The 23,002-nt window shown below is 41.0% G+C and overlaps 1 protein-coding gene across 1 annotated transcript; it reads right to left on the reverse strand.

Moving 5' to 3' along the window:
- Positions 1–538: 538 nt before the first annotated feature.
- Positions 539–17,315, reverse strand: tspan2a (tetraspanin 2a). Its single transcript, XM_050039391.1, has 8 exons — positions 17,108–17,315; positions 11,308–11,410; positions 3,893–3,990; positions 3,272–3,346; positions 2,061–2,153; positions 1,890–1,967; positions 1,626–1,709; positions 539–1,533 (listed from the first exon to the last, which is right to left on the reverse strand). The coding sequence occupies exons 1-8, from the start codon at positions 17,174–17,176 to the stop codon at positions 1,468–1,470; spliced, it is 666 nt and encodes a 221-aa protein (XP_049895348.1). The 5' UTR covers positions 17,177–17,315; the 3' UTR covers positions 539–1,467.
- Between the last annotated feature and the right edge of the window lie 5,687 nt (positions 17,316–23,002).

Consider the following 23,002-nt stretch of genomic DNA (forward strand, 5'->3'; position numbering starts at 1 on the left):
TCCAGATAGATTCTTTGTTTAGTTTTTATGGCCAAAAATGGCTCTTTTGATAGTAAAGGTTGCCGACCCTTGGCATAGAGAAAACACAGCATACAGCATAAGTGTAACAGGAAAGGGGAAAGCTGAGCAAGGTTCATGCGGGTACCAAGCTTGTTCAACTGTTATTGATGCACAGAGAGAAAAGGGCGGGAATTAAAGGGGTCACATTGTCTTTTAGATGTTTGGTAAGAAGTATAGAGAAATTACATTTGCATGTAAGTAAGTCAGCAGGCCTTCAGCAAAGATGTAGTAATGCCTCTACAGTCCTGGGCTCTTTCTGTCGGTGTAGTCTGTGTATCTCTGGTTTCGCGCTGTGCTGCTATTCTGAATGGCTGCCATTTCTTGTAACAGTGCTCTGTCAAGTTTCAGGAAACCAACCGACCACAAAATTTACACGATACCACTGCTCTGTCTCTAACCTCTGACACATCACAGGAAGCACGTCTGTTTCACACACTTCAAAGACAGAAAACACCACACACACCGAATAAAAGCACCCAATATTTTTGTTTTATTACGGTTAACAGTATGGCATAAACTATATTATTCTAAAATTCACATCTTATTGGCACACCAACAAAATTTACATCCAAAATAACTCACACAAAATGCAAACTAGCTCACTGTTACAGTTCACACATGCTCCAGAAGAGCTCAAAACATAGTGTTACTCATGACCTTTTAGTTGAATTTGGAGATTCACAGAGTGGCAGTTTATCATCAGACCTTCCCTAACCCTTTGGGTTGATATCATATCCACACTTCCACCATTGTGCTTTAGAGTAGAAATACTTGAGGGTGGTGACAGAGAGCTTATTTACATCATATTCAAATCACAAGGGATAGGTAAATAGTGTGGTAGCTGGACGTCTGTGTGACTACATAGGCACATCATGGAAATTTACTCAGCAAAGGTAGGCTAGTCCTCAAAACATTTAAGCACACAAAGTAGTATTGATTACATAAAAAGGGCACAATAAATGTTAACAGCAGGTGCATAAAATAGCTGTCCGTATTTACAGCAGTCACAACATTCCTGTGTCAAAGAAGGCTTCGTGTACTGTGCTGTAGCTACAGCGCAGCACTGTGTAACAAACAGATGTTAAGACGGAGGAATGTCACAGAGTTGTGCCAAAAGCAGAGCATGTGTTACGGGAAAAAGAACAGAGAAATAAATTTTCAGTGCTGGTGGAGTTGAGGAGAAGGTGTGAAGATAACGATCCAGCGTATCGTGTTGAATTTGGCCCGTGGACACCTGGGATGTACCGTACTCTCTCTTTGTGATACTCCCCCACCAGATCACTCTGGACTATGAGAAATGACATTGAAATGTAACTTTGGTGTTTCCCTTCTTTACGCAGACAGGTTGATTACGAAGGGATCAGTGGGCCGGCTGGTGGGGGTTGTGGGGGGGGGTCAACTCACCGACTATATAACCTCCCTGTTGTTCCTGATGGCGCAACACAGAACCATACTGAAGATCATTCCTATGATCTGAAACAGACACATTTTGGGGACATGTTAAAGCAACTGGGATTATGATTTTAGGTTTGTGAAGTTTAAATTCAAGGTTTTGTAATTCTCACCATGACTCCTGCGATCCCAATCCCTATGTATCCAATAATATGCAGCTTTTCATTGAAGAACTCTGTTATTGCAGCGAGACAGTCCTAAAAGAATCATTCATATGGTTAATAACAGGTGCTGCACACAATCCTGCTGTGAATCATCTAACATACCTGACACATAACACTAAGCAGATAGTGTTATGTGCAAATAGTTTGATCTTAAATCAGTGCTATACTGCCACCGTGTGGGTATAAGGTGTTACAGCAGGCAGTAGGGTTTACCTTGGTTTTTTCCCCATCCTCTGCATCTTTGCAAGGTTCAACGGTGGTGTCTGATATGGAGCCCTCACAGCAGTTCAGCTGTAAGTGTGAAAAGTAAAAAAAAAGATTGAAATTGTGATGCTGGTGGTGTTAAGGGTGACGATCATATGAAGGAGGAGAAGTTTTACTCACAGTTTTTTGGTAAATTATTGCGATTGCGGTGCCGTTAGGATTGGTGACGTCAGCCACAGAGTTCCTGTAAAACTTTTGGACTTCCTCGACAATCTGTTGTTGAGAAAAGATGGCAAACAATCTGTTATTTAAGGGATTTTGGGGGTGAATTCAGATTACAATCAAATGCTATTGATAAGATTAGCCACTAGATGTCAGCCTTCCCCCAATTCCATTGTATTAACGTCATCACACTGCTGTTACTCAAAGCACAAGTGGTTGACAATTGCACAACCTGCATATCTATGGCTGACTGGACGGACAGATTCAGTCATGCCAAGTGATGACTTTGTCATGTGGAGAAGTGAATTCATTCTACAACATGTAGCCTTACATAAACTATAGATTTAGGTACTTTGTGTGGTGCTGTTTCAAGAATCATGATTAATTAATGTAATGTTATGGTAGTTTTAGGACATGGCTCACCACCTGCCGTGACAAAAAAGTTACCCCTTATTGCTTTTATGTCTTATCATATCTGGAAAAGGAAAGGAAAAGACCACTGATTTCAACTGCGGGCAAGGAAAGAAGATGCTGCATTATTTTAATATGTTGCAATCATTTTTGTTTTTCACCCCTGATTTCTGGCACTGGTACGTTCCTCTCATGACTTGCCCTGCACTTGCTCTCTGTTTATTATGAGACCCCCATAGTACTTGTCCACCTCTGCTAGGAGACCGTCGCTGCGGGAAAATGAGCTCCGCACTAGGGACAAAATCCGCCAGCACACACAGTTACGAAGCTAACTGCTAGCTTTACACTGCCAATATTACCTCATGGTTATTAACAGGTTTAAAGGCAAGAATATTAAGTGTTGGTGTGAGTTTTTGGGACCATTAAACAGCTCAGTGTTGGATGTTAGTTGCTGCTGCTGTGTTAGCTCACACTAACAAGGCACAACTAGCTAACTACTTAGATTCTTGATCGGTGAGGACATTGAGATACCACATGATACCAACGTCATTACACTGTTGGCTCACAAGCTTTGTCAGAAGTGGTAAACAAACGTCAGACATCTTACGAAGAGGTAAACAAAACATTCATTTTGGACCCGTCAAAGCTTTTATAATTATTAATTCACAGTCATAAAAGCGATACTTTTATTCTGCACGTTTCTAAAAGCTCTCTCGTCTGCGTAAAAATGTTACCAACAGAACCTTGAAGTGTTGTACCTGTTCCTTGTTTATGAATCCAAACACACCAGCGGCGATCTCAGCTCCGAAGATTATCAGAAGGCAAGCAAAGAACTGCAGAACAGAAAAGTGGCTTATTAACTGCCTTACGGCAAGGCCTATCATTCAAACAAAAACAAGAAGCAACACTGAATTTTCCTAATATTGATTTTTTTTTACCTCTGCAAACAGTCTGAGATTGTTTTTGTAAATTTCTTATTTTTCTATTTTCTCGGAAGTTTCCTGGAGAGACGTATTTCATTAGGTACGACTTTATTTACAGGGAAAATAGGAATGTAATAAAAGAAAACCAGTCAGTTTAAACTGAAGTAAAAATCCATCCTTTACTCTTTTATCAATAGACTTTTTATTCATCATAATTTTAATTGTGAGCTTGTCTGCAGACACATGGCAGATTGTTTTCACCAGCTGTACGCTGACTAAAGACCTGGTTACTCTCACAATTCATTGGAATGAATGAATTAATACCAGTAAGTATATCAATAGAACTCAATTTCACCTGTAATTAATAGAAAATGCACAATTATCTTTTCAGAAAACTTAATGGAAATTACTCGGAAATTAGAGACCTGTGAAAATAAAGTGAGCACCTCAACTCACCGATGCAAGAAGACACTGAGACTCACGCACAGCCCCAAAACAACCGAAGAACCCGACAATCATCATCAACCCTCCTGCACCGAGGAGGATGTACACAGCTGAGGAGAGACAGAGCACACAGATTAGCACTTGTTTTTTAATCTGTACAAATGAATCAAGAAGAGGAATTTATATCCTAAATAGACTGGAGGACTAGAATCACAGTGTGCCCTGTCACATGACTGCAGTTCACAGCTTCAGCTGAGGATGGCAGCAGGACCCAGCTGCTGTCGTGTCTTTGTTTAAGCAGAGTTTATAAGAAGGGGCTGTTGTGTTTGAGCACCAGCAGAAAAGTGTAGGGGGGAAACTCTTTGAGCAGCAAAAGATCTGAATCTCCGCCCACAATTCAGTCTGAGTATTATCAGCCCACTCCTTCAGTCCAGTCACATGAGAATTTTAAAGCTTTGAGTCAAGATTAAAAGAAGTTGCAAACCAAAAAAAGAATCTCTGACACTGTTGTTTGGCTCGCTGCTTAAAATAGTTCTTTTGTGTCATTTTGCCTCCACTTTACATATCATAAGTGACAGATGAGTATATTTAATGTGACAGGTGAGAGTTGGTGTTTAAACTGTGTCCTGGTGTCGTGGTCGTTGTGTTTTATGTTGTAAAGCTCCAGGAAAATACTGCTTTCAAGATGTATCAGTGCTTCACAGTCCAATAACTGAAACCTCTGAAAATAAATACCATCTGTCCGTCCCTCTGAGTGCATTGAACAAAACAAGACGCTAGACTGTGTTCTGCTGCAGGCGAGCTGCAAATAGCTGGAAATCCTACCCGTCTGCGTCTCAGAGGTGCAGTCACTCTGTGCAGTATCACGATTTGAATTTGAATTAAAGCTAATGGAGCCATGGAGTCTACTGAGGAACCAGGCTTCCGGTTTACTCTTTTGATGTATTGGTGTTATTTCCAATTACTCGGACTCGGTGCGTTCATGGACCTGCAGGGTAAAGCAGCACAACAGATGCCGTCTGTCTGGTAAAAAGGAAAATCTAATTTTCGGGTGTCTGATTGCTACAAAATTAGACTACATCCCCCAACCATCCCAGCTCCCCCACGAGCCTTGATGTCGTCAGGTCTGCTCCCCTGCTCCCTGCCCTCACTACTGAGCCCTTCACACTGTAACCATACACCCGACCTGTCCCTGAGGTCCATGCTAAGGGTCTAATTGGTAACATAGACAGCAACCACTGCAGCAACTTAATTAATCCACATGGGGGGACTGCAAGCTGTTGTTTTCCTGCTGTTGAACAAAAGGGGAGGTGAAGACAAGGTGAATAGCTGAAGGGGGCTGGAAACGAGGGATCTGCTTGTTTCGAAGGAGGAGGTTAGCAATGGAAAATATAATGGGCCAAGACAGCTTCTACTGTGTATACAAAGTGTCTGCACGGAGCTGATCTTGGCGGGTGATGTTTTCAGTCCTTCCTCTTAGTGAAACCGGTGATATCCAGCAGAACCCTACACTTCCTTCTCTTTAATGCAGATAGCAGGTAGCTGGTAGTGATACATGTTAGTGTAAACATTTCGCTGTCTCTTCGGTGTCTGCGTCTCGTAAATGCACATAATGGCTGTTTACATGCAGGCGCACACAGCAACACAGGTGACAGAATGGAAAGTGATTCAACCTTAGGGAATGCCTCCACTTTGACTTGTTATGGTATCACTCTGTTCAGACTCTTTGCTGAAGGTGAATGTTGAGGCAGCAGCAAACGCTCCAGCGTCCTGCTCAGGGAGCTCATGATGATGATATTTATTTTGTTGCTAAGGCTCCTCTGTCAGACGATCGATCCTCTGCAGGATCTTTCGGATTTACAGATAAACCGATAACGTTCACTCAGTAATCTTTTGCAGTCTGTTGTGGCAACACAACAAAGTAAAAATACCTGGTTACAGGTCAAAGTTCTGCATTCAGACTTTTGCATGAGCGGGGCTCAACAGTTACGGTTGCCAGGTTGCCAGGGCAACCACTTTGAGAAACTGGCAACCAATTTTTGGCCTCTGGTTTTCATCATTTGCAACCACGTTTTAACATATACAGTAAAATGTGAAACACATAAATACATACATTTTTGTTACATTTGTTGCATTAGTAATATGTAAATGTGGCTGTTACAGTCAGAACCACGGATGTACGAACAGAACTGGATACGGTGTTGGAGACGGGGCCCCGGTAAGTCTTATAAAAGTTGCTCAGTGGTGTATGAATCCAAAAAAGCTTGATGTCTGCAGTATGAAATTACGCAAATGTTCTGCATCGCGGGGCAGGAGCAGGCGCACTACAGGCTTATGACAGTGAGACGGTTAACTTCCGGTTTAACCCTCTGCTGACCTGAATGTGGATAAAATAATTAAATTGTGCGGCTTTACTAGACATTAGAAATGTTATCTGACTGAATAGATCAAACCTCCAAAGTAAAACAAGTCATTTCATGGGTGTTGTGACGCTCAAAAAAATGTATCTACTAATTTACAGATGTCTCTTTCACGTATGTCCGAAAAGTCTTTTTGGTCCCAATGGCAACACGTGACAGACCTGGAAGTTGTAATTCCTCCTGTGGCCACTAGGTAAAATTAGCTTCAATGCCCAAACCAGACAACGCTGCATGGGCATTGTCTGGTTTGCATTCGTTTACTAGCGTGTGCACAGGCATCTATATTAGAGACAAGCCTATGTGCAAAATGATTCAACCGACAACGAACCAGATGAACCTACATGAACATCACAAAGTAAATTTGTGAAGTCTTGGGAGATGAAACTATCCCAGCAGCTTTGAGCTAGACGGGGGCTAAACTCAGGGCTGAACAGGCACTGCAGCTCAAAGCAACAAGAGCACTGAACACGGGCAATCATAAGATTTTGCACAGCCAGAGTTGAGGGTGGACAGGTTAACTGATAAAGCAGGATCTATACCTCTGTGTCGAATCGACGCTGTACCTACAGTGAAGGCTCTGCATCGACATAGAGCCTACGCCATAGCCTGACTTGCACTTCCCCAGAAATGTAACTACACGCCCAACAACGCAGTCTAGTTTTGTAAGCTGAAACCATTTCCCTCAGTGGAAACGAAGCTTTTATTTACTTTAATTTCACAGATAAGAAACAATAAATTGTGAAGACAGTTAAGCCTCCACAAAAATAGCATTTTAAGTCTTGTGTGTGATTTATCCTGGCTTCATATGAGCAGAGGAAATCTCCACTCATTGCTAGACTAATTTAGACAATGTAAAATGCCATAGGCTTGTGCTAATAACGTTAGCATGTTATATTTGTTTGGAAAACAAGTTTAATATGAGACAGTTGTTTTGTCAGTGAACCTTATGAGCTGTAATGCAGACAAAATTTGTAATGTTACCTTTGTTAAATGATGCTGTTGTTCCTGTCTTCATAGTCGCTAGGCTAATTTATACAATGTAAAATGCCATAGACTTGTGCTAAAAACATTAGCATGTTGGTGTCCAGATAAAGACAAGTGCTTTGTCTGCGAATGCTGCGAGTTATAGTGAAGCTGATTTGTGTGATTGTGTTTGAAATTGTCGCTATTAAGCCATGTTTAATGTGTGTTTTGAATCAAGTGAACTTTAAAGCACTTCACAGAAACCCTGTCGCCGACTAGTGTTTTAGAGGTGAAACTGCAGCACTGCATAGAGCTGACGCACAAGAATAAATCACACTTAAAACTTAAGATTTAAATTCTGTTAAGTATCAGATAAAACACAGACTACAGAGAACACTGCTCAGTTACAGTAACAAGTTACAAGGTAGTTCAGTTACCTTTAGAAACTCTTTGATGTCACATTTTCATTATTAAGCTGTATATTATCTTAATTACTCAAAAGGTGACAAAAAATGGCAACCATATTTTCAGTTTTGGCAACAAAAAGCTGATGCCTCTTTGCCGACCTGGCAACCATCTTTAAAAGTTAGTGTTGAGTACTGATAAGTACAAGTACAGAAGTATTGTTAGCAAAATGTACATGTTGCAGATCGACTCCTTTCAGTGTTTTTATTATACTCTATGGGAATATTATTACTACTGATGCATGACTGAGTGAGCAGCACTTTAATGTTGTAGCTGGGTAACATGGACATTATTCTAAAGGATTCATGGACTGCTTGATCCATACAGAGATGCTATGTTATAGCATATGTACATATGTAATAAGATGATCATATCTTCCAAGTAACTGTATCTGTGATGTGTAATCACAGTAAAATGTGTGTGACAAGTTGTTCAAGCTCTGTGATATTTGCATGTCAAATGAAACCAAACTGAACAAAATTTATCTCACCTCGAATAGTTTGCATAAAGGAATGAAACACTGTGAGCACATCTGTATATTTCAGCTCAATAATAATAATAATGCTGTGTTGCAGCATTAATGTCAGTTTTTTATTATGTGATTTATATTTACAGTCATGTTTTTAGGCTGTTTTCTTGTTTTTAAAAAAGGCTTTGCTTTTAATCCCTGTGTGCATTTCCCCCTCACATTTCCACAAGCTACTGTCGGAAACACTCCCTTTTTTTCTTGCAAAGCTGCGCTGCGTGGTACATTATTATTATAACTGCTACTAAAGGATAAACTTCAGGATAGACTCCCGTCACCTGCCCCACCCAACCTGCTCCTCATGTCCTGAGGGAGGCAGCCAGTCCCATGAAAGCACAGCAGAGAGCTGATGAAGTGAAGTCACCATTTTAGGTCATGGTCTAACCGGGAGTAGCAAGAATAGGCTTCATTCTAATCATCCGCTCCTACGCAGAGCGAGACAGAGAGGGCCTATTGTATGGAGCTCTGCAGCACTACTACACACTGAAGGCTGTTTGTCTTGTCTACTGTATGTTTTAATCACCTGCTGTTTTATTCAGAGCTCTGCAGAGGAGCATTCAATATCAATCAGAAGTCACCTGAGTCCAAAGTGCTGTCAGATATTTCATCAAAGAGACGGAGCTGTTCATTAGTCAGTTTGAGGCTCAGCTCCATTTGTCACTGCCTGAGCGTCTCCGATTGATCCGTTTTTATTATTCCAGTGAAAGGAAAATCTAATCCATATTTGTAAACATGAGCAATTCTACCCATAACCCATAAACCAGAGCACTACCACTAATGGTGCATGTCGATAGTTGCTTGACATGTCCTCTTTCACTTCCCCTCGTAGCACAGTGGCGAGTCACGTGAGGCTTTAAAAAACCACCGGATAAGTGAGGGTATAAATGAGGGTTAAAACCACTCAGAAAGTGAGTTTCCGTCATGTGGAGGAAGTGAGGAAACATCACGATGCATCAGGGGTAAATGTGCCTGTTAAGCGCTCATTAACACTCAGTAACACCTGCGGCCCCTGAAAGGTCCTTCAGTTAAAATGGCGTAGGGGAATCCCCCGGGGAAGTTAACAAGGGTTTGTTAAATGATTATCAAAGCACACTGTAAAAGCTGAAGTCATCAGGCGTGAAGCTGGTGCTGCACTGTGTTCACTGAAAAGAAGACATTAAGATTTTGTTTTGTTTTTACACCTTCATGTAGTCGAAAATGTGTCTTAAAGGCAACCAATGATATTTTTCAACCTGGACCGTATTTTTCCATGTCTTTGTGTCTATGTGATTAATGGAGACGACTAAGTTTGAAATTGGTCCACTATTGAGAGAGAGCACTGCAGCCCCAAGCAGCAAACAGGCTGCAATGTAACTGCATGGGGCAATTGTGCAACGTCAATTTACGTTCCATTTAAAGTGTTTGTTTTCGCCACTGACAGGCTCAGATTGTTATTAGAAGTGTCTGACAACATTATGGAAAGGAAAGTCTGTTTGTTATTGTGTGTAACTAAGTCTCGCTCAAGGAGAAGTCTCACTCTAAAAACATGCGAAAAGTGACTTGTTGCAGGAAGTCAACGGTGGAAATGTTAGTGAGAGTTGAAGAGAGGAGTGCTGGGAATAGAATAGAATATATCTTTATTGTCCACTATGGGTGGAGATTTGTCTTCGGCTCACCAAACACAAAATAAAACATCGTAAAAGTAGACAAATGGTCAGTAAAACAAACATACAAAGTCGTTGCAAAACACTTGAAACTCATCAGTCACGTTATTGAATTAAGAATACTGATGGCACTCGGGATGAAGGACTTCCTATATACAGTTTTTAGGTGCCAGAGGAACCATGTAGTGGCTGACAAGAAGATGGGAGCTATCTGCTAAGAAACTTGTCTAAGAAACTTCCTTGTCCTTTCTGTAAAGAGTTGGGTCAAGGGCTTTTGTGGCCTGCCAACTATTTTACTTGTCACAGTCCCACAGAGTTTATTCTTAAATGTACAGTTAACATGACCGAACCAGGAAGGTGAAATGTTAAAACTCTCTCAACCATAGTTTGGCACACTAATTATAAAACCTGCTTACTCACACCAAGGCCACTGAGTTTCCTAAGAAGATCAAGTCGCTGGGAGCATTCCTTGGAAAAACACTCAGTACTTCCAGAGAAGCTCACAGTGGAGTCCAGAACTGTACCTTAGTATTTCCACAGTTTCAACATGAAACCGGCTCTGTCTTCAGATCTTGTTTCATGTGTATAATCAATGCTTCAGTCTTGGCCACATTCATTTCTAACTTGCTGATTGACATGACACCATGTTTGAAGGGTCTTAGTGTGAGCCAGGTAGGCATTTGTCATTGACCATACATTCATTGGTAAACAGAGAGAATAGCACATGGGAAAGAACAAAAGAACATTAAGGCGCAGCTTCGTGCTATGTAAAAGTTTTTCATTGTCATGGCGAACTATTTGGCTGATTTCGACAATGTGGAAAAGACTTATACTTCTCCTTGAGCGAGACTTAGTCACACACAATAACAAACAGAAAAGATCACGCGAAATGTAAAGAAACTATTTCATTTCTCTGTCGGGATTCTTCCCCTGATGTAGTCAGACACTTGTAGTAACAACCAGAGCCTGTCTGTAGCAAAAACAAACACTTTAAATGGACTGAATTGACTGTGCACAATTGCCCTTAAGGATTACATTGCAGCCTGTTTCGCCATGCCGGATGACGTGGTCTCCCTCAGGATTGGACCAGTTTCTAAAATTGTTGCCTACATTAGTCATCTCGTAACAAAAACATGAGAAAATAGGGTCCAGCTTCAAATATACCAAACTTTTCCTTTCGTCTCCAGAGAGATCATCATGTCTTTGAGCATCTTTTATTACTTGTAAAAACAGCTTCAGCATACTTCTGCATCGCTGCATAGTTGAGAGGTGGGTATACACACAACTGGCACCACTGAGACATTAAAATGACTTCACAGAATCAAGACAATACAGCAGTTTTCACAGTAAAATAAACAAATCTTGCACCCCATTTTAGGATCTGTGGATGTGAGGTGAGGTGTGACGTACCTATGAAGAAGGTGTCAGGGGCGCTGTCATCCGTCAGCAGCTCCACTGTGTCTGGGTCAAACCTGAGCCAAAGTCCCACAGCCAGCACCAACAGGCCCGACAGCTGAGGAGCGAGAAGTGAGATCATTTCATAAATACACACTTTCACATAATATCAATGCTCAGTGTTTAAACTTTCCAGAAGTATGGTCCCTAATTATTTTTAGGACTCAAGTGCTGTCTTTGGTGAAAACCTCTCAGTGTTGTTGCCCAGAAATCACTTCACAGTTAAACATTGAGGCCTATCATGTTCTTTTCCTTTGGCACTTGATTAATATTCTGCAGGTGGCTGTCTCCACAGGAAAGTGGCTATTGATGCTCACTGTCCGTTTTCTTTTCTTCTATTTATTCCAAACAAACTGCTGACAGAGATGTTAATGCTTTGCCTCCTGAGTAACTAAAGGTTTAGACTCTCAAACTGGTCACAGAAGCTGCATGTGAAGCCAAATAATTTTGTTTCTCTGACATTTTTGCAATAATCTCGTTGTTACTTGTCATTGTGTTTAAGTATAGCCTAAAGACAGAGTATCAGGTGATGTGTCTGATGAGTTTGTCACAACGTTGAGAGGATGTCATTGCTCCCTGGGCGAGTTTGACCTGGAATAAACCAATCGATTGAAACCAGGTGTCACCCTGAGAAAGTTAATCCCTCCGACCTTCTACATACACGTCAATGGCATTGTTTTAAGGAATACCTCACCCACAAAATGATCATCTGTGTATCCATTACTCACCCTGTGTTACATTGAATTCATGAAAAAAACTGTCTTCACGCCGAATTAAGAATCCAAAACCGGAACATTTTTGATGACTTGAAGTCATAGGGTCTGCATTTAACAACAAAACTTCATAAAAAAAATCTGTCTACAAACTCTCACGGAACTTGTGCAGTATAACCTCCTTTTGTTTGGTCTACATTTTTAATTTCTCCTAGCTATTTGGAATCAGTAGGACCTGATAAGTATAAAAAACTAAACATTGTCAATGATAATTAAGTCCCAATGCCCTCAAACGAGATGATAGTAAAGTCCCAACGTCTTCAAAGGAGTACTTCCTAATTAACAGCGTGTTAGTTTGTTACTGTTGCTAAAATTGGTCAAATTTGTTGCCATCAAACTGCAAACATTAATCATAAATAAACATAAAATGTGATCAGGTTTTTGACCTTGTCCACTTTTGTGTCGGGATCGGCTGCAGACTCACTTGGCAAAGATGGCTGCCATCTTGTTTTTACATGGATTAGTGTATTGTGCTCTTACTACCACTAGATGGCACAAAAGTGTCCACGGACGAGGACAACAGGTCTAAGTTAAGCAGAATGAAGTAGTCAAGTAAACCAAAATGTGTTGTCTTATAAGACATTACAAGTAACATGCATGGGCAATCACATGGGTTTGATCCAAGCCTCCAGGAACAAGGCCGGGCTTTGAAGCCAATTTTACATAATGGCCAAATTGTGGAATTACAACTTCTGGATCTGTCACATGATGCCAGTGGGCCCAAAAGGACTTTCCCATTGACTTACATTGTGAAAGAGATGTAGGTATATCAGTGGATACATTTTGTTAAGCATCGCAACCCCCATGACATGACTCATTTTACAATCAGTATTCGAAAGTCTAGGAGAGCAGCACGATTAAATAATCTTATCCCCATTCAAATTAGCGGAGTGCTAAACTGGGTTGACTCCAGGTACTCCAGCTTCCTCCTACAGTCCAAACACATGCAGGTTAACTGATGACATAAAATTGCCCATAGGTGTGAATGTGAGTGTGAATGGTTGTCTGTCTCTATGTGTCAGCCCTGTGATAGTCTGGTGACCTATCCAGGGTGTACCCTGCCCCTCGCCCAATATCAGCTGGGATAGGCTCCAGCCCCCCGTGACCCCCAACAGGATAACCGGTTACGGAAAATGAATGAATGAGTGAACTCGAGGTTGGGTGCTCGGCTGGCAGAAGTCTCCAGTGCGCCTGCACTATGGGCTGCACAAGGGGGAAGATCTCGCTAATTTTATACCCAGGAAGCCAAACTTTTGGCTTCATGCAGCACTGAGCAGCTTTCATATGAATGAACGAAGCCCCGCCTCCAACGCTGTATCCAGTGCTCTTTGTTTCCATGGTTTGAACTCTGCTCGTGCAGAGCAACTCTTAAGCAGTGTTCAAACGCACGCTCATGCCCACGTCGTCCATGCCTCAGACTGTTTATACAGGGTTTTAAATATAACATTCATAGAGATAATTCATGTGTTTGGGACGTACTGAACATACGACTGGATAAGTGAGACTTGGATTATACTGCACGAGTTGTGTAATGTTTAATGTGGTTGTGCTGTTGATAGATGCGGCCCCCTTTACTTTAATTCATCAAGAATGTTCAGTGTTGTTGGATTTTTCCTACATCGTGAAAACATGCGAGGAAAACAGCTTGCTTAACAAACTCAAGGTAGCACTGGGTGAATATATTTCTATAGCAATGGTGTTCCTTTAAACTGCCTATTTTCTATCCAATTAAAAGACAGATGAAGGGTTTTAATACTAAATGTGTATGGGTGTATTGATGTTTATTGCTATCACAAGTTTTATTTACAACAAACAGAAGTTTTACAACATTTTACAGTATAAATCCAAACAAGGACAAATAATTAACAGCCTGAAAAATTAATCACAACCCACCTTTCTTTATCTTTATGTCTAATATGATATCGGATGACAGATTTAAAGGTACAAAAACAACCTCAACCTTTGAATCTATGACAGTGAATTGATGAAAAAATATCTGAGAGGATAAACATATGAAATAAAGAGACTCATGAAAGAGTAAAAATGATTTGGAAAAGGAAAGCAGCAGCTCATGTTTCCATATGGACCATCACAAAATATCACTTCTAATCAGCAGCATCAACGCTCCATCTCCCATGGTGCATTTCAGCCACAGGCTGTGCCAGCCTCACAGTGTCTGGGTGATGTAACTCACACTGGCATTGGCTGCTCGTTTGGCTCCGCACCCCAAAATGACAGCGTACTGTACGCCCCTTTTGGCTCGACCACAACAGCTCTGCTTTCAGTCCCCAAACTCCCAAACAAAGAGGCCGCTGTCAGTCCGAGTGACACAAGTGATCGTCTTACAGAGCACAGATGAGTCAATGCGGCCGTTCAGATCCATATATACTGTATCATTTAGCAGTAAAACACCAGCATCCGTCCTCGGCACTTCCAAGAGTCTGTCTGAATATGCAGCTGTGGTGGTATTCAATTAATTGTTTAGGTTATTCTTCAAGCAAATAATGCCAAACATTATGCAATATATGCATTATGTGATAATAGATGTGATCTCTTTGGGTTTCAACTCTTATCAGACAAAACTAGAAATTTAAAGACTTGACTTGTGTCACTATTTTCAGACATTTTACTGTCCAAAAAAATTATTGGGGAATTACTAGCAGATTAATCAATGATAGAAACAATAGTTTTATTGATTATATCTACTTTAATGCATTTATTTCAACCCATTGCAGGTAATAAAATGAAAACTCCAGCAACACTTGTACTATATAGAACAACTTTTATTCTGCACACTACAGGTGTTGCTAGAGTTTTGACCTCTTTAGACTTATTTCTCATCTCCATGGAGCTTGAAAGTAGGTAAAGCTGTGCCAGAAAACCTCGCCCTGCTTCTACAATTATTTAAAATAAAACAGTCTAAAAAGGAACGATCTCTCTTTAGTGGAACATGTTGCATTTTTTCAACAACCCACAGCAACCTATCGGCCTGAAAAAAATGTTGGCGTTGTACATTTCTGCAAACCACAGATACATTTGTACATTATTGTATCGTGGATACGTTGAAACTTTACATTTTAACAGCTCTATGGTTAACATGTGATTATGTTTTGGCCCAAAAAAAACACTTGGGAGAAGATTGTGTTTTGGCTCAAAATACCCAGTTTTGAGGGCACAGTCCTAGCCTGAAACAGCGATTTCCCGGTAAAAAACAACCACTCTTCGTGGCACCAGCCCCATATTGGCACCATATGTTTGATTTGTGTGAAATGTAATATCACACCATGCCACTAGGTGGCTTATGTCACTGGCTGAGGCAGGCCATGGGATGTAAATTCATCCCAGTGAGCACAGGTGTTGCTAATGCTGGGAAGCAAACAGTTTTGGACTGTGCTCGGATTAAAATTTATATGGCTGTATTTATTGTAAATTTGTGCTGACAGTTATACGGACATTACGGACCCTGTTGAGAAAATAAACGAACAATGATGAGTAATTTTCTGAGTACACATCTTAACAATTCAGCTAATTAGCAACCAGTGGCGGCTAACGCTAAAGCTAGTCACTACACCGTGGTTGCATTTTAGCAACGGGAAGCTAAAATGCAACCAGTTTTGTTGGTCTCGATAACTTCAACTTCAACTTTAATGTTGCATGTGGAGAGAAATTGGTTATACGGCAATTTAAAACACATAAAGGGAACAAGTGAACACATGAGAACGTAAATATATAACAGTCTGGGAAATTGGGGGCAGGTTGCCACGTTGCGAGTGAAGTGCATAGTGACCCTGCAAGATGGATTACTAGATCAGCATCTCTCCATCATGACACGGTTCCCAACGTCAAACATCCTGGGTATCTGTAGACATCTATAAGTAGTCTGCAGCTTGGCAGGTGTCTCGCCTAGGCGGTGCACAATCCACCTTTTCCCCCACCTGATGACAAATTCAGCTCATGTGCTACGTCACTGAAGAAATGTTGATATGATATATAAGAAACCTCCAAATGTAACATATTAGTGGTTTGCAGAGACTTACAATACCAACATTTCCAAGCCAAAGCCATGCCACCAAATGTGTATTCCACAGCTACTGTGGGGACCTGACATAATGTCAGATGACAAGTCACTGCACAGAAAATCGAAAGTGACTCCACAGTAGCCGGAGCCACAGGTAACCTTATCTGAGAAAGATCTAATGTAGCATAACAAGACCAAAACAAAACCCTCCATGATGTCCCCAAAACACATTAATCCTGTCTGTTACACACACACACACACACACACACACACACACACACACACATACACACACACACAACTCCCAGACCTGCTGCAGGAAAGTCACAGCACAACGCCAAAACATGAGAGAGGATCTGAACAGTGGGTGTGTTGGAAAAGTGGCGACACACTGCAGCTCTGATGCTGCAGGATGAACCACAGTACATTACACACTACATACATCATATCAGTGTGAGAAGGAGGCTTAGTGGCTCCCGTTTGATTCACTCATTAATTATGAAACACTTCATAGACAGAGGGGACTTAATGAGCTGTAGTGAGGTTTTTGTAATGGATTTAAATGGAAAGAAGATGACTGATGAGAAGATGAAGGATTTGGGGAAACAGTGTCAGAGTCAGAGGAGTTTGCATGGAGCAGGTGGAGAGGAGCAATCTGCACCATCCACTCCCCCACGATCTCCAGTGTGCAATGAAACCAGGTTAATTAAAAACCCTATCTAATAATATCAGTAGTCAGACTGTTGGGCTGCAGTGTGTTGAACATGTAAACAGCACAACAAGGCGGAGCACTGACAGGTTTTCACATGCAAACAAAAGCTTGATTATCATTTAAAATAAATAAACATTTTTTGATGGAGAAATAATAATAAAAGATGATCAGGCTGTTTAAACCAGTCGGGCTATTTTAAAAATAGCAATAACGTTGTTTCCATACGAGCCCGTTAAAGAAGCGGACACTTACCCAGAAGATGAAGTTGAAAACGAAAAGCAGATATTTCACGCATTTCATCCCTCCCTGCACTTTGCTCATGATGTCACCTGATTTGTCGATATTTCCGTTTATCTGTGAACGCGGTTATTCTGCAAATCCTCGCGGCTTCCAGTTGGACATCAACCATGCAATGATGATGACCTGCACAGATACACACACCATCCAAACATGAGAACATGCGCACAAAGCTGCACGGGCTCGCTGCTGCTCCTTGCACGCCGACTTGCACCGCCCATCCGCGCGCGTGTGCATGTGTGTGCATGTGTGTGTGTGTGTGTGTGTGTGTGTGTGTGGTACCCGAGGTTGGGTTCAGGGATCTGGGATCCCCCCAGGGAGAGACTCCGGGGAGGAGGCACCCCAACAACATGAGGAGCAGGTTCAGATTTGCATGTAATATCACTGCCAGGGGTGTTAATGAGGTGTTAAATGTAATGTCAAAGATAAAAATCACCAAAGAAGCCCCCTTTAATCAGATTCAGTCCAATAAACCTGATCTGTAAAGGCAATGTATTTGTAGATATGAGTAAATACCAACTTATATAACAATCCATGTGGGTGGGAGATGTGAAACTGGTGTAGAAATCTGCCATCTGTTTGCAGTCTCTATTTTTTTTTATGAGTAAATGTAATGAATTTAAACTGCTCAGTGTGCAGAGACCACCCAGATCCACTACAGGGACCCCCGAGGGTCTTTAGGAGCCCAACACATTTTTTATTTTAACTGTTTTTATTACATTTTTCAGGTAATCTGTACAAAAAGGAACACAGTACATGGGCAGACAGTAATAAAAAGAAGAAGTAGGTGAGGTAAAGTAAGACATAAATAACTAAGGTCAATGGTAAGATCAATAATAACAGTAACATAGATAAATAAGAGAAAATAAAATGAAATAAAGTAAATGATAGTGATTAAATAAACCCCCAGAAATAAAATAATGGGGGCCTGGAAGTGTGATTTTTGTTTTGTCTTGCCCTGCCTATTTTTTGTATTTTTTCTTATTATTATCATTCTTCTTCTTCTTCTTCTTATTATTATTATTATTATTGTTATTATTATTATAAAATATTTTAATTATTAGTAATATTAATTTTAATGTTTGTATTTATTCAAATTTAGGGAACTCTATTACCCTGTTTGTGTTGTATTTTTATTTTTGTTTGTCAAGACTGAACATCTCATTTGATGTGTAGAGCTGCCATGTACCAACCCAACCAAAATCAATAAAAAATTGAATTATAAAATAATGATAATTAAATAAATAAGTAGATAACGGAACTTGAACTAAATCAAAGGGGTGGGGATGAAGGCCTTATTCAGTCAACCTGGCACATGGAAGGTTGTTAAAGTCGTCCAGGAAGGGCTGCCACGCCTTGCAGTATTTTTTAATAGAGCCATGACTGCGATACCTCAGCTCTTCTTGCTTTAGGCACGTGAAGGTGGAGCCCTGTCCTTCCACTTCAGGAGAATTTCAATCAGGAGAGACAGAAGAATGGCGTAAAGATAATATTCAATACAGAATATGAGTGTACAGATTAACAGATGATTTAGACTGATTAAGATTTAACAGAAGTCTTTGGTGCTTGGACACCAGAAGGACATATTTTGTGATCGAGGGACATCTGAGCAACAGCACGATAAATCCCCCCATGGAGTCCAGACACTGGTGGCGGCTGCTGATGCTGAATTTATACTTCTGTGCTGAACTGATGCCGTACCTATGGTGTAGGCTCTCTGTTGACGTGTACACCGTAGTCTTATGTGTGATTTATCCTGGCTTCATATGAGCAGAGGAAATCTCCGCTCGTCGCTAGGCTAATTTATACAGTGTAAAATGCCATAGGCTTGTGCTAATAATGTTAGCATTTTGTACTTGTTTGTAAAACATGTTTAGTATAAGACAGTTGTTTTGTCGGTGAAGCGTGTGAGTTGTAATGGAGCCGAATTTTGTGACGTTACCTTTGTTAAATGTTGCTGTTGTCCCTGGCTTCATATGAGAGGAGAAAATCTCCGCTAGTCACTAGGCTAATTTATACAATGTAAAACGCCATAGGCTTGTGCTAAAAACATTAGCATGTTGTATTTGTGGGGAAAATGTGTCCAGATAAAAACAAGTGTTTGTCTGTGAATGCAGCGAGTTATAGTGAAGCCGATTTGTGTACTTGTGTTTGAATTTGTTGCTATTAAGTCATGTTTGATGTGTGTTTTGAACCAACTAAACTTTACAGAACATAAGAGAAACCCCACTGCCGACTAGTGTTTTGGAGGTGTAACTGCAGAGTGACACAGACACACCATGGCACAAGTATAAATGTAACTGCAGAGTGACACAGACACACCATGGCACAAGTATAAATNAGCCGATTTGTGTACTTGTGTTTGAATTTGTTGCTATTAAGTCATGTTTGATGTGTGTTTTGAACCAACTAAACTTTACAGAACTTAAGAGAAACCCCACTGCCGACTAGTGTTTTGGAGGTGTAACTGCAGAGTGACACAGACACACCACGGCACAAGTATAAATTCTCACAACGACATAGGCCACGTGCGTAGGGTCTGCCGCACAAGTGTAAATCCTGTTTGACTCTAAGGCTGCTGACTGCTGAGGCTGATGAGTCATTTGAGGCTGATGAATCCGTAAAGACAGGGTGGTGATGGGGAGGTGGAGGGCGTGCATGACAGCAGCAAGAAAGAACTACAGTAGAAACAGAACCATATTTAAAATGAGGAGCGGTAAGATGATAGGCTCACAGAGAAGGTGTGTCATTGTGCTATTGGTTGATTGTGAATCAGCTGGTGACTCAGTTGACCTACCCAGACGATGACACCGACAGACAGTGAGTGAGCATTTGTGCAAAGAGTGAATGGCAGGGTGACAGAGAAGCTTACAGCCTGAGCATGAGAAGTATTGTTTTCATAACTGAACTTTCACTGGAGCTTCATTAGTCGACGCAAAAGCCATGGAGTCTGATTGGCTACTTGAAAGGGACGAGCCTTCTTAAGATACTCCAAACACAGCAGTTACAGGGTTGGGTGGTAAATACAGATGACTAAAATGGGGCAATCGAACTACAGGATAAAAACATGTGGTGTAGCATGACACCTCTGACAGGTGGGGTCAACCTCAGGTACAGTCTGGCAAGTCTGCTACTGCAGAGACAAATTGGAGTATACCACGCCTCAGACTTGTGTATTCTCTCAGTTAAGGATTGCCAGGTCTTATCAGGTAACCTCATTCCCAACTCTTCTTCCCAAGCACCTTTCAGATGGTTCAGGGAGGGGCTAGAGATATTTCAAAGCATATCATACAATCTTGTTATAATGCCCCCCCTGACAGCAACACATTTATATATAAATATAAGTCTTCAGGTGACATTTTCACCTTTACTTCTTATACCTCCGTGACCTTTACATTCAAAGTTAGACAAGAGTTTATCGTCACTTTTAAACCTGCATATCATCCTACACAGTGCCACAGATATCAGTGTTTATTATGGAAATATGGGAACTTGTGTAAAGTATGCACCTGAAACACAGTGACTGGAGATAACTCACTGACTGGCACAGTTAGAGAAGCTGTACCAGGAATTTAGATGTCATTTTAGTGTCTACCCCCATTTGGTTCACACTGAACACTGTTAAAACAAACCTAGAGAATCTACTCAGTACACGTGAGGTAACAATTTGTGCTCAGCTTGTTTGAGTAGATTTCATATCTTGAGAACTTAAATTTAACAACTATGACACACTAAACCTTTTCTTGTTATTCTCTTTTTATTGGTTTATACAAGCAATATAAACATACGTAAACAAAATCCACAGCCAGTTGAACATGAAAATTACAATAAAACATTTTACGAGTAATAACATAAATAAAAATCATACCATAAATATACAGTACAGATAGAGAATAAATAACTCAACTTTGATGTTCAGTGTCTTCAGATGGTACACATCAAATTTGAAGTCAATTGGATCATAGACTCACAAGTCAGTCTTTAGACGCTTTGCTTAACTAAAGACTGATGTCTTTCTCCCTGATTTTGTGTTTAGATGGGCGGATACAATTTCAGAGTTTAAAAAAACTCCCTACGTTGCAGAACCAATAGTAAATCTGCAGGGCGGTCCTTCGGTGGCTCACTGAACTCTTGNGTCCTTTTCAAAAATGCAAGAGGCGTTGCTTTGTTGCCGGCCGTTTTCTCCGGTGTGTTAAACACACTTTAGAAAGGAGTGTCCCCAGGCTATCAGAAGGCGGAGATCTCTGATTGTCTGGTGGCGAGACTAATCGGATCAAATCTGTAGGAGGAGTTCGTTAAAGTACGATCCCTGGAAATGGCCAAAAATGCAAAAAAAAATCCACATAAAATTCAAAATGGCTGACTTCCTGTTGGGTTTAGGTTATGGCTCCAAGAGACTTTTTTGTACATCTTGGAACGTTACATGTGCCTACCAGTTTTGGTACATATAGGTCAAACCAGCATCGGGAGCTGCTTCGTACAAGACAAGTTTTGTAGGGGGCGCTGCTGAGCCATTTTTTGGAACTTAAGAGCAAGACCCCTAAAATATCAAATCTTTCACCAAATGTGATGTGTGTGTAAAGCTTCGTGAGTTTTCGAGCATGCTAAGCCCCTCAAAAATACCATTCACTTACAGGAAAAGGAATAAAAATTCCTTGGATTTCAATAGTGTCCGTCACCACGTGGTGCTTTGGCCCTAAAGATAAATCTGACTGTATTCCATTATCAGACTGAAAATGACAATGTGACTGTGTGTAATGTATAACCATGTTTTAGCAGAATGACATTACTCAGATTAACATTGTGTTTAAACAAGATAAACAAGTTCTTTTCAATCAAACAAACTCACTTGACAATAAACACAGGCAACTGAACTGCAGTAAATAGTCTGCTAGCTAGTTAGCAGCCTGTTAGCTAAGCTAGGAATGAATGGACTTCCACTTGACTTGCCTGCACACATACTTCAGTGGAAACAAGAGACCACACTGATCATGTCAGTTTTTTAACTGACCAGTTGACCTCGCCATGCTCAACTTATTAGTTCATGTCTTCTGACAAACAGCGACCCAAAAGAGATGTGCATTGTTTGAGCTAAACACTCTTCGGATGAAACTGACTTTGGCCTTGCTGCAAAGGTGGCTTTTTGTGTCAGGTGTCTGATGCTGAAATCACTGTTAAAGCAGCAGTATTTGACGACTTTGGAATGAGAACGGGCTGCACATGCACACGTTGCAGTGCAGGGATGAATCTTAGAGTATATTTTATGACATTGCAGCCATATGATGTTGCAGTTGTTTCTCTTAAGAAATAGGTAGAGGAGGTGTAATTTACTCATTGTTGATTCTCTCACTTGCTGTATGATATACTTAATATACTTATACGGCTCTACTCAGAGCTCCCTCCGGATGTCTGAGCTCCTTACACTAGCCCAGCTGAGCGCAGACACCCTTCAGAGGAAACTCATTTTGGCCCCTTGTATCTGCAATCTCATTCTTTCGGTCACTACTCAGAGCTCATGACCATAGGTGAGGGTTGAGACGTATATGGACCAGTAAATCGAAAGCTTTGCCTTCCAGCTCAGCTTTCTCTTCACCACGACGGTCTGGCACAGTAGCCGCATCACTGCAGACACTTTGCCAAACCGCTGATGTTCTTATAGGGTATTTGAAAGTTCTTGCATATGTGTTATTATGCAAATTGTACTTGTTATCCTATATAAAGACACAGTTATTGGTTAATTTGCATGAGTATGCATACATGGTATTGTAGTGTTGTGAGCCAGTTCCTGTGAATGGAGGCCTCATATGAGTCTCTTCTGCGTCTTCGTTGCGGGCCTGCGGAGGTCAACTC

This window comes from Epinephelus moara, chromosome 24 (assembly GCF_006386435.1).
Source record: "Epinephelus moara isolate mb chromosome 24, YSFRI_EMoa_1.0, whole genome shotgun sequence".
Lineage (NCBI taxonomy): Eukaryota > Metazoa > Chordata > Actinopteri > Perciformes > Serranidae > Epinephelus > Epinephelus moara.

Coding starts and splice junctions, on each gene's coding strand:
- tspan2a (XM_050039391.1), bottom strand. CDS start 17,176: ATGAGCAAAGTGCAGGGAGGGATGAAATGCGTGAAATATCTGCTTTTC. Junction 3,991..11,307: donor CCCTGACACCTTCTTCATAG/GTACGTCACACC, acceptor GTCTCTCCTCAG/CTGTGTACATCCTCCTCGGT. Junction 2,154..3,271: donor GATTCATAAACAAGGAACAG/GTACAACACTTC, acceptor TCTCAACAACAG/ATTGTCGAGGAAGTCCAAAA.